Source organism: Manis pentadactyla, chromosome 7 (genome assembly GCF_030020395.1).
Source record: "Manis pentadactyla isolate mManPen7 chromosome 7, mManPen7.hap1, whole genome shotgun sequence".
NCBI classification, from domain to species: domain Eukaryota; kingdom Metazoa; phylum Chordata; class Mammalia; order Pholidota; family Manidae; genus Manis; species Manis pentadactyla.
Window position 1 is genome coordinate 9,237,694 of NC_080025.1, and position 12,152 is coordinate 9,249,845.

At 46.9% G+C, this 12,152-nt stretch overlaps 1 protein-coding gene across 1 annotated transcript in view; it reads left to right on the forward strand.

Moving 5' to 3' along the window:
• The first annotated feature begins 5,970 nt into the window (after window positions 1-5,970).
• WWC2 (WW and C2 domain containing 2) overlaps window positions 5,971-12,152 on the forward strand; it is a 144,335-nt gene continuing 138,153 nt past the window's right edge. Inside the window, exon 1 of the mRNA XM_036894125.2 lies at window positions 5,971-6,512. Within this exon, the coding sequence (XP_036750020.2) occupies window positions 5,971-6,512 (542 nt within the window). The remainder of the gene's footprint in view (window positions 6,513-12,152) is intronic.

The following is a 12,152-nucleotide window of genomic DNA, read 5'->3' on the forward strand; positions in this document are numbered from 1 at the left end:
AAATGTAAGGCAAACAGGTAAAAAAAAAACCACATTATCACGTCCCCATGTCCTCCTGCTATCAGATTATCATAAGGTACTCATCTATAACCAGACTGTGAGATATTTTGCAAAACTGTTGGCCTAGACTTTATGTGGTTGCATGAAAGATTTTAAAAACAATAAACAGGGGAATGTTCAGGATTAAAAGACACTAAGTTTAGCATCATCTCTCTCCTTAGAAGTAAGCACTCTCCTGACCTTTGGGCTAATTATTTCCTTGTTTTTATTCATACTTTTACCTCTACATGTGCGATCTTGACTGATATGGTTTGGTTCTTACCTGTTTCAGTGAACTTTCACTATACTGTGAAATTGTACTATACAAATTCTTTTGTCTCTTGCTTCTTTTACCCAACATTATGTTTTTAAGGATTCGCCCAAGGGGTTTCCTGTGGCTGCGCTTGTTCTTCATCATTGCTATATTGTACTCCATTGTTTAAATATACTACAGTTTATTCACTATACCCTTTGTTGGGCATTTGCATGCTTCAGTGTTGAGCTATTGAAAATACACTAATACTGCTATATTCTTGTACATGGATCTAATGCATCTGTGTGTGAGTTTCTGTAGAGATCTACTAAGGAGTGTAATCACTAGGTCATAGTCTGTAGCTAGCCTGTTTTCCTAGAAACGACCAACTTGTGGCTGTACCAGTTTGTATTCCCACCTGTCACTGATAAGAATTCTTTTTTCTCCACATTCTTGCTAACACTCAATATTATTAAACTTCTAAGGTTTTGCCAATCTAGATTTTAGTTATTTTAATTTGAGTTATTTTGTCATTTTAATTTTCTTTTCACTGGCTACTAATGATGTTGAGTAACTTTCCGTTTATTTATTGGCAAAATACATTTTTTAAAAACATGGTTTATTACGTAGACCCTTTTTTCCAGTTCAATTTATTCAATTTGAATATCCCCAAGTCAGACACATTTTGGAGAGGATATTGTAGCTAAATTTCTTAAGGCCCAACTCAGAGCCTTGAGTCAACATCAGGGAATCAAGAACTGAAGGGAAGAGAGAGGATGAAGTGGAGAAAGAGAGATAGATTGACAACACAGAAATAAAAATTGTAATGGAAAATTCAGAGGGATAGGAGATGTAAAATCCCCACTGAATAAGGGAGTACAAGCCTATCTTTTAAAGAAGTTGTTTTTCAAAGACTGTAAAGCTGAACAGCAAAAATTCAAATTGGAGATGGTAAAGGAAAATAGAACCTGTTATTTCATTATATAAGAAAAAATGTCAATGACCACTTACTCAAAGAGTCTGTCCCACAGAGTATAGGAGTTGCCCTCTGAGGGCTTCACTCATACAAACATGGCATTTGAGCTTTTGATCCTTTTCACAATAACACAGAGATCTTAAATGTTCGATATGATATCTTTTTAACAGCCATAGAATTTGCTCAGTGTGGGTCTCCTATCTGCAGTGAATAAGGGAAAACCTAATCTGTTTGATGTTTCTTACTATTGAATTAGAATGACTGTTGTTGCCTAAGGTGTTGGTATAATAATTAACTGGAGGGGAAGTGGTTATGGTAATCGAGGGTTCTAGTTTGGCCCAGTACTGGGAATTATTAAAGATCAGATGCCTGTCTTCTTATGGACTGTCTAGACAAAATTTAGGAATCGTGGATTAGGGTTACCTATTCACAATAATTAGAGATGTTATTTATTTTAACCCATTCAGCTGCAGAAGAGCAAAAACAAACGAAAACCTATTAGTTTGATTTAGGAAAAAAATTAACATTCTCTTTAGAAGTTCCAGTTTATATAATCCCTCAACTCCTTGAGGAAACAGGGGATATTAAAATATTGAAAACCAGTTCATCTTGTCCTACATGAGTTGATTTACTGGCATCGTGATAAAGGTTATAACAATAACTCATTCAGAGATGGTTTACACACTAGTAACTAATTCTTACACACATCCCTGAGAATGGAGACTATATTTTACAAAGAAATAAACTAAATCATATCAAATTACTGAAGAGTTATCTGCCAAAAATAGGATTATACATGGGTTACTTTAATCTATTTGCTTGCAATGGTGTTTCCTTTCCAAGATTCATTCCTGAATTCTCAGTGCTTTACAGACATCCAGCCATGTATTTGAAGTTGTGACCTTTTGTTTGAGTTGGAGTCCTGACCTTTGACTTTCTGCTGGGTATCTCTAATTTCTAAAATCAACCCCCTTATCAGATCCCCCCTTTGGACTTCCTCATTATTTCAGCTATTTGAATCTCTCATGATGGCTAAAATTTTGGAATCATACCAGATGCCCGGTCTATTCACTGTTCCCTTCTTAATCTTATCAGTAGCAAATTCTTGCCAGATCGTTCCTTTTCATGCTCCCTTGCCTTAATTCTAATCCAGACCTTTATCTCTCTTGTACCTATACTAGAGCGCCAGCCTCCTAACTAGATGGCTCCAGCTGGTCGTGAGCTTTTTCGGGCCAGTTCCATCTTTGAGCTTTGCACATCCATTTCTTTCCACATGCATGCCCTGCCACACCTGTCCATTCTGGTGTGATGTTTGTGCTCATCTCTACCCCATCCCTTTTCTTGAATGATCATTTTCCTCATGTATACCTCTTTGTTGGGGCCTCCCTAACAGCCCCATTCTCTCTAAAAAGTCCGTAACTTTGCTGCTTGAGTTCATCCTTTGATATAAGGAAGTGTATAGGAGACCATATTGTTATTTACATTTCATGATTGGCCCCATCTCCAGTGAGGTTAGCAAGCATCTTTTTGCTCTTAGCTTTTTTCATTTAATATATCCTGGACATCTTTTCTTATCAGCACATATATTTTCATCTAATGCTTTGAAATGCCTGCTGGGTATGGATGTACCACAATTCACTTCATCCATCTCTTACTGATGGACACTGGGGGTTTCTCCAGTTATTACCAAACACGCTGCCGTGAACAGCCCTGCATATCTTGGGGAACTTTAATATCCATAGGTAAAATATAGCAGTGGGATTGCTGGATTAAATGTATATATGTATATTCTAAATTTGGATAGGTATGACTAATTACCTTTTGAAATAACTTTCCCTCTCAACTCCCATTTTTGATATCACTGATTTTCCTGCCACCCAAAATTTGGACATTGACAGTGGGAGCTTTGCTTAATGGTGGCTTACCCGACAGACTGTTAGGACCAGAGAAAATGTCAAGCTAGGAGAAAGGGGAATAAAGGGCCAGAAGACAGCCTCCTCAGTGGCTAGTGTATTCTTGCTTAGGCTGGGGTAATCTGGTGTCCCGGACGGCAGATGGCATCATCTTTTCCAATGATCAACTGGAGCCAAATGAAATCTAATCGTATCCATCTATAAAATAGGGGTAACCTTTATAGCTATTTTATTTTTACAGATGTGAATATAAATGAAATGAAAAATTCCTTGTCTTAACTGTTAGGAGAACTCTTGGAAGGAACGGTACCCTGTACACAGTAGGAACTCCAAACAGCAGAGTTCAAACTTAGTCAAGACAAAAAAGCTTGTAGAGCAGTGACTTTCTTTTCTGTCATTTTAACTGCTTTTGTGTGACCAAATGTTTCCTGCGCCAACCAGTGGGAAAGAAGTGAGTTTGTCTCTTAATTGCTTTAGAGTTTTGTTTATCTCTTTAGCATCCCTTTTTGAAGTTTCAAGATTTATGGAACAATAAATGCCATTTACCACTGTGTGCTATTTTGGGTTCCTCACTGGTTTTAGAGATGGGTAAAAAAATTTATTCTGAAAGCTTGTCTAATTCAGAATTACACTGAGAAGTATTGTGCAATAGTTCATCCCAATGAAAGAAATTAAATTGCAGCAACAGCAAGGTGTGTTACTTTGTTTTCTTTAATAATAGGATGCAAACATGCCAATATAATACATGTTTTCTAATTCGGGGGGAGGGGGAGGGGGGAAGCCAGGGAACAAGGTTTAAGCAAGAATAGTTTGGCGGGGTTGCTGAATGATGTTATGAAAACACACATTTTGACCATGCAAAGTGGGCCAATTTCGAGCAGTCCAAAACAAAACACATTCACTTAGTACTTGAAAGAGCAATTTTAGACGGTTCTCATCTTTTGCACAGCATTCGGAAATCCAACCTTAAGATTACCCACCAGGATGTCACATCTCACCAGGAAGTAGAGAAGCTTGCCTTGTGTGGTCACTTCTTGATGGCGTGGGGACAGAGCGCTGTGCCAGGAGGTAGGAGCTTTTCTTTACTGAGGCAAAGCCCAGTTTCCTGGGTATTAAAGAGAAAGACCTAGAAGGATAAGGTGAGCAATTCATCTTCGGTGATTCCCTTCCCCTCCTCCTGCTCCCGCCCAGGAGGCTGCTTCTTCTCAGGATCTGAGTTCTCTGGAGTCTTCTCGAGGTTTAAAGTTTCTGCTCCCCAACCAGGCTGCTCCAAGTGCAAATATAACCCCTTTAAAGACCCTCGGCTGGGAAGCCAAGTCCAGAGCCCCGGTGAAGCTCTGTCCACGCTCTCCAGGGTCACCCTCCTCCACATTTGAGGTTGACTGCCAGATGCGCTGGGCACGCGAAGCCGTCGACAACCCCCCGGGGGGCAGATCTACCTTAACTGCGCAGCGCTGGCTCCGCTGCCCAGTGAATCTCAATGCATCTGACTCCCGTAAGGGGCTGTGAATCTAGTAAGGGAGGCGTCAAGGGGCTCCATCGCCCGTGAAAGCCCCTCCCCGACTCTGTACCCTGCACATGGTGGGAAAGTCACTGCACATGATCCGGCAGGATTACGCCAATTCACACCAAGAGGAGGATGGCTGAGCTCTGGGGCCTTCCTCTGGTGTTCTACAGCAAAAGAAGCTGCTTAGTAATCTGGAAGAAAGTGAATGGGAGATGGCGGCGTGGATTTGGCCGGAGAGGAGTTTTGGGTCTGGGAGGCTCCTTCCCAGACCGGGGGGCTGGGGCATTGAATGCTCCGGGCCCCGGCCCTGCTGATGCCCACACTGCTCTAACCTGAGCCGAGCGTCCGGCCCTGCTCAGTGCGGACCAGTACGTCGTAGCTGCTGAATAAATAAACGCGTGTGGTGTGAGAGAAGATGCGCGCTCCGTCGGACGCATCCCGGGCCTAGGAAAGTCTGGCCTCGGGGCAGCCGTGTGCTCCCTGCGGCGTGGCCGCCCACACCTTCCAGGCCACAGCGGGCCTGGGGTGCGGACTTCCGCGGCGGGGGCTGGCGGAAGGCACGGGTTACGGGACGCGTCCGCGTCCAGCTGCCCTGGCGGGGCGGCGGCGGCGGCGGGGCCCCGCGGGGGGAGCGCCCCGACCCGGCGGGGAGGCCCGGGCGCGTCTCAGGGTCTCGCCGGCGTTTCCCCCGCGGGCCACCAGGCAGGCGCGTCGCGGCTCCCGGGCCACGGGATCCGCCCTCGCTTTCCGCCGAGAGGCCCGCGGCCTCGGGGCTGAGGTCACAGGGCCCGGCGCCCTGCAGAGGCCCCGGGGCGACGCCCCCGCGGACGCGCTCCCCCGTGCTTGCGGGGCTTTTCACGCGCTCCCGCCGCTCCGAAGGCGCGCAGGGCGCGGCGTGGGGAGCCTTTGTGCCTCACTGTTTGTTCCCTGGGACTTTTTCCTCCGAAGGGAGCACCCCCCACCCTTTTCCTCTCGAAAGCCTTGTGGCTTCCCTAGAAGTCGGAAGGAGGCTGAGAAGGGTGCGGAGACTTCTCGTAGCTGTCCCTCCCGACCCCAGACTCTGAAACGCCGAGGCGCCCCCGTAGGGAGACATCTGGGGGCGGTGCATTCCCGCGCGCGTCCACCCACCCGGGCCCTGCTCTCCGCCCCGCCCCGGCCGGCGCCCCTGCTCGCGCCGCCACCCGGCAGCGGCAGGGTTAAGCCCTGGAATGTGGCGGCGAGGAATGTGCATGCAGATGAGCCGCGCGCTGGGCGGGGCGCCGGGCGGGCCGGGGCGGGGCGCATGCTAACGAATGCAAATGAGAAGGCCCGCCGCCGCCGCTCCGCCGAGCTTCCCGGATCCGAGCCCAGACGGCGGCGGCTCGGGCAGCCTGGGCGCCGCGACCCTCGGCGGCCACAGGGGGACGGGGAGGCGGAGGAGGAGAAGGAGGAAGAGGCGGAGGCAGCGGCGGCGGCCGCGAGGAGGAGGAGGGATCGCCCGCCCGCCCCGGCGCAGACATGGTGGACTGATCTCCGGCGGGGCCGAGAGCTGGGCTTCCTGAGGCGCCCCCCGCGCGTGCCCCGCCGCGACCCGCGCCGCAGCCCCTCGCCGGCGCCCGTGTCGGCTGCAGCGGCCGGGCCGGACGGCCGCGTTCCCGCCGCGTCCCGCGCCCGGTCCCTATGGAGGCGCCGCTCGCCGGCGAGGCCGCCGACCATGCCTAGGAGGGCCGGGAGCGGGCAGCTGCCGCTACCCCGGGGCTGGGAGGAGGCCAGGGACTACGACGGCAAGGTCTTCTACATCGACCACAACACCAGGAGGACCAGCTGGATCGACCCCCGGGACAGGTGGGCGACGGGCCGCGGGCCCCGCCGCGGAAGCGCGGCGGCGGCTGTTGTCCGGGAGACCCGGCCGAGCGGCGGCGCCCGCGGCCGGGGGGCGTGGGGCGTCGCCGCCCGGGGTGCCGGGAGGGATCCCGCGAAGGAGACGCGGGACGGTCCGCCCCAGCCGGGCTGCGTCAGCCGGCGGGGCGCCCCTTCCAGGGCCCCTTCGCGCACCCGCCTCCCGCCGCCCCCGGGACCAGGGAAGGGGCGCTGGCGTCCCGGGCTGGCACCCCTGGTCCGGTTAGCGGACCCAGACCGGCCGCCTGAGCGCCCTCCGGGCTCGCCCCCGCCTACAGTGGGCACATTGAGGCCGGATGGCAGCTTGGGCCCCTGGCGCGGGTGAAGGCGGACACGGGCTCGGAGCAAGGTGGGGACCCGGGCACCTGTGGCGTTCCTGCGGCGGCCCCGGGCTCCCGCCTGACTGCACTCTGGACGGGGCGCCGTCGGTCGGGGTCCCAGGCACCCTTCTTCCGGAGCCCTGGTGGTGGGTGTGGTCGGCTCTGCCCCTCAGAGTGTGGAAACGCTTGTTTGGGGTTTTCTGCCTCGTGTTAGTCTTCACCTGGAAACTCGAACTGTTTCCCAGACCTTGAAAAGGCAGGTTCTGTTCCGAAACAAGTGGTGAAAAGAACATTGAAACTGAACCTTGGTTATTCAGGAACACTGACTGGAGCTCAGTGTGATTTTTTGTAGTTTTAAACACTCACTTTTTAGTCCCGCTCTGGGGTGAAGAGGAGAAGCGTGGCGAAATGATCATCCGAGAAGTTCAGGAGCTGCAGTTTAGCCCAATGTTTACAAATGTTGTTCCTCTGGGCCATCTTTCTTTTTTACCCTCAAAAGGAACATTTCTCACAGTTAGTATTATAGAAGAAGAAGAGGAGTAGGAGACAGTCCTAATTGTATATTAGGGGGTTGTAACCTTTTAGGTGCTGCTTCTATTAAACATTCCCCTTTTCTCCATTTGAAGTTGAAATAGTTTCATACTTGATATTCTCAGCTACTTTTCTCCTAAGAATATTGCTTTGGAAAGCTGTTAAAGAACAATTATAAGAAAGTCATAAATGACATTATACATTTATGGAACAACCCTTATTCAATTATCCATGAAGGTCTGGTTTAGGTTTTCCTCTTGCAATGACAAAATGCACCTGTGCTGAGAGGTTCCGTTCTGCCACCGCCTGGCCGCCTGTTGCTGGCCTGATAGAAGTTGTGACAAGCATCGCACCTTCAATTTCTCTAGACATGCTAGTTGTTGTCCTAAACTTCATGCTCCAGGCCAGTTATTTGACTTAGGCCATTGCACTTTGAAACTACTTAACAGATAGTAAATGTCAATGATGACGGTATACACCCAGCAGTGGCTTTTAAGGCACCTGTATAAATATTTGACTTTTACAGTTGTGTGGTAATTCTGCTTTCTGATACTTGGTGTTTCAGTTATTAAAATTGCAATGAACTCTTGAAATATTTGGGCATTTTAGGTTCTCTTCTGCTGCTTCTGTTTACATGTTTGATTTTATTGTCTCAAGGTTGTGTTTATCAACAAGGATTACAAGAATATGTAATGCCTGGGTAAAGCAAATAGAAAGTGATGTAAAGTTATATGGCTTGGCTTATCCCTATCACTACTTCTTAAACAAGTTAAGCATGCCTTTTATTTTAAACTGTTAATGGGTTAACGATTGTGAACTCTGTTTTCAGTAAACTGGGTAACCAGTTCATTTGATGTGGACAAACAGTTTTGACTAAGACAACATGTTATTATTCCAGTGTTCCTTGAATCTCTTGGAAGTATACACTTGACTGGTCATAAATATTCCTGGATCTCAATATGAATTTTAAGATCAGAGTCAATATTGACATACTTAGTCTAACTTTGTGATTTTTTTTTTTTTAGGGCAATGAAGTGACTGGAAAAGTCTTGCTAGGTAGAGTTAAGATATGGTGGGAGAGGATGTTTGGGATAACTATTAACTAGTCAATTCTGTTACACACTTGGGAACATATGGGAAGAGAGATGTTACACAGGCCAATTGGAGTGTGCCCTTCCTTCTACAGGATCAAATTACAAATCCTGAAAGAAAAGTGACTTGATAAACTGGTATGCAGTACTTTAGAACTTATTAAGTCATTTAATTAAAATAGTCATGATGATTTACCCAGTCTTATTTATGTTAAGAAAAAATAATCTGATGTTTTTGACTGTCTATCAGAATTTGTGGTTGAATAGATAAGTAGGCAGATTTAGTTGGGAAAAGCTGGGGCTTTTACAAGAGCATAATTCCATTCAATAAGTAGTGATTTTAGAATATTGACACATTATTTTAAAATACTTTTAAGCTTTTGGAGTTTGGTGACATACTGCAAACTTTGTTGGGACATGAGCTTTAATTGCTGTGCCACTTAACTGGTTAAGTTTAGGTGAGTTTTTGAATCCTTCTAAACTTACATTTTTCAATAGAAAGGAAGGTAATACTAAAATGAAGAGAATCTGCCTACCTCATAGGGATGTTTGGGGGCCCATAACTGGGGCCCAGCCAAATAGTAGTAGCTGTGGTATTGTCACTGAGGTTTAGGAACTGAATGTAGTAGAGGTAGCTCGTATTTACTCAGTGTTTATCGTGTGACAGCCACTGTTCTAAGCTCCTTAACTGTGATCCCATCATCTTCTCCCATCAGGCCTATGAGATAGGTGCCGTTACTGTCTTCCAGTCACAGATGCAGAAATTGAATCACAGAGAGTTAGCCATTGCTGTTAAATGTAGAGCCTGGATTTGAAGCCAGCTGGTCCAACTCTAAAGCTGGGATCCTTCATTATCCTCTAGACTGACTGGACATCTGGACATGCTCAGGACTCTCTGGGTGGAGTAGAACACCTTGGCCCAGGGCTGATCATTCAGGCCAGCTGACCGGTCTTGATTGATCTTCAAAGGTTCCTGTCAACTTTTTACAATTCTCAGATTGCAGCTCGCCTCGCGCAGGGTCTGGTTCATGAGTGCACTGGGGTGCGTGCTGGGGATCCATCAGGCTGACCCCACTGAACCACAGCTGTGTCCAGGTGTACTTGGAAATGCAGTGTCCTCTTGGGCACATGAGAAGTTCTGCTCAGGGAGCAGTCAAGGACTCTGCTTCATCCCTGAATAGGTTACACACAGCTTTACTGTAACCATCTAGAGTTTGCCTTCTCCCCCCACCTCCCCAGTCCTGGGGGAATCCCCCTGCCCATGCGTCCCTACCCCTGGCCCTGCCCCAGTGGGCCCCCTGTCGTTTTGCAGCTCCTCCCTCCCTCACCTCTTATGTAGCTCACCGTCACACCCTTTGACCACACCAACCGGCATTTATGGTGGGCCATTGATCGTGGCCAAATGCCTGGTGCTTTCAAGAAGAACTACATTCAACATAGGAGAAATAGGTTGGAGGAGTATAAGGCGCTAAGATGGACAGACCCCAGAGCCACAGTGAGTGGTTTTACCAACTCCCAGTAGAATTCTGCTCTTTTTCTGTCCTTGACGATTTACCCATTGATACAGTCACTTTGTGCACTGAACTTAAAAGATTTACCACCACCCAAAGCAACTTCGCATTAAAGCTTGATGATAGACCCTAATTACCGGTTTATGCCTAGGATCAGATGTTGAGCAACCCGGGCAGAAATCCTGGGGGTTGGGAGAGCGACAGTGAGGAGGAAAAGGATGTCAGCTGGGTATCCTCGGTGTCTGCTTTTTTCTACGCCCAGCTGGTAGCACAGATTTAGGATCTGAGGAACTCTATTGTCTTTTTTACAAAGTCAGAGCAAGTAATTTTTCTAAAGTTACTGCTGGAGTGCAAACTCCTCAAGAGACCCAATGGCTTATTACGGCACTCTGTATTCTTTGTACGTGGGAGATGTGTTGGGTAGGTTAGTTAAGGAAAAAGCTGTTAACTTTAAGAGAGAATACCAGTTGGTCTACTCTCTTATTTCCAGTTTCTTATCGGTGGGCTTTCAAAAAATACACCCATAACCACCAATGACCAGAGGTAATTGATTTTCTGGTTAGATGAAAAGTAGTTTGGGTATTAAGATGCTCACATTTTGACTAGTAGTATAAACATGTGAATGACGTATTTATAAGAGTGAAGGAAGCAAAATCCGCCTGGATAGTCGTGATCACAACTGCCATTGCCATAGATTGCTGGAAATGGTCCCTGTCTAGCGGCCCGAGGCCAGGAGCCAAACGGTTTCTGTGAATTATTTGAGTAATTATGGCATTTGAGATGTGCAGAGGTTGTTAAAAGAAGGTTTTCTTTAAAAAAAAAAAAAAAAAGCACTGAGGGAAACACTAATTTCAACTAAACTGTGCTGTCTTCCGAAAACTCCCAAAGAAATACTTCTTGTTCTCAACAGGTTGCTGTAATGCTTGCTGGAGTGAGCAGTAGTTATTTAGTATATAATTAAAATTTCTGCAGTGACTTTAGTAGTCTGTGGTTTGCAGTTTAATTTTGTTGGAAGACTCAGGACAATACTATCCTTTCCAAGAAAGACTATATTTATAAATAAGTCATTTTTTAAGCTGCAAATCGCTAAGTTGCAAGGTGCATAGTCCGCCATCGTGATGTGTGGCCTTCAAGCAAGCCAGCATTTAAATTTCATGGAGAGACGGACGTCCTGGTGCACTAGGAGAAGTGTGGAAGCTGCCCTGCAGCCTGCCCTGCCTGCCTGTAGGACTTGGGGATGTTGCCCTATAAATGGCCCTTGCTCACTTCTTTTGAGTGTGTCTGTAGGAAAATGCTGCCACAGCTCTAGTGGGGTGCGGCCAGCTTCATTCTGCTATGTGGGAATTAACTGAAATGGTAGGGAAGCAGTGTTGCCCTAATACAGTGTAAAGTCCTTGAGAAAAAGCCCACGTCTGTATGCACAGGTTCTGGGAACTTGGTGAAAATTGGCTGAACTCATTTCTTGTTAGAACTGTGACAGATCTCTCCATCCACTTCTGCAGCTCCTGTTATTGGACAAATCAGCACAGAAGTATATAGAATAGGAAAGGGATTTCTAAAAGGCACAGTGTGTATAGAAGTTGTGGGTTAAAACTTATTTATCAAATATATAGGTTCAGAATTTTTATGAGTATCTTTGGGGTTTTTCTAATTTATCTTTTATTGAGATTTTTAAAAAGTCATGTAACAACATCCACCATTTTAAACATTTTGAAGTGTGTAGCTCAGTGGTGTTCAGTATGGTCACAGTGTTGAGCAGCCATGACCATTTTATAATCCCTGCAAGGAATTTTCTCACACCAGAAGGAAACCCCGTGCCCAGTAAGAGCTCGCGCTCCCGTCCTTCCCTGCCACCTTTGGCAGCCACCCATCCACTTCTGTCCCTGGTTTTGCCTATTCTGTACATTTCATATAGATGAAGCCCTGTGGTGTGTGCTCTTTTGTGTCTCAGGATGTTTTCAGTGTTCATCCACGTTGTAGCGTGTGACAGTATTTCATTGCTTATGCGTTTGTTTATTTGAAACCCATTCCTTTTTATGACTTTGCATATATTCCTCTGGCTGGGTAGACCACACGTTGTTGTTTATTGTCTCAGCTGATGGGCATTTGGGTTGTTTCCACTTTTTTGGCTAT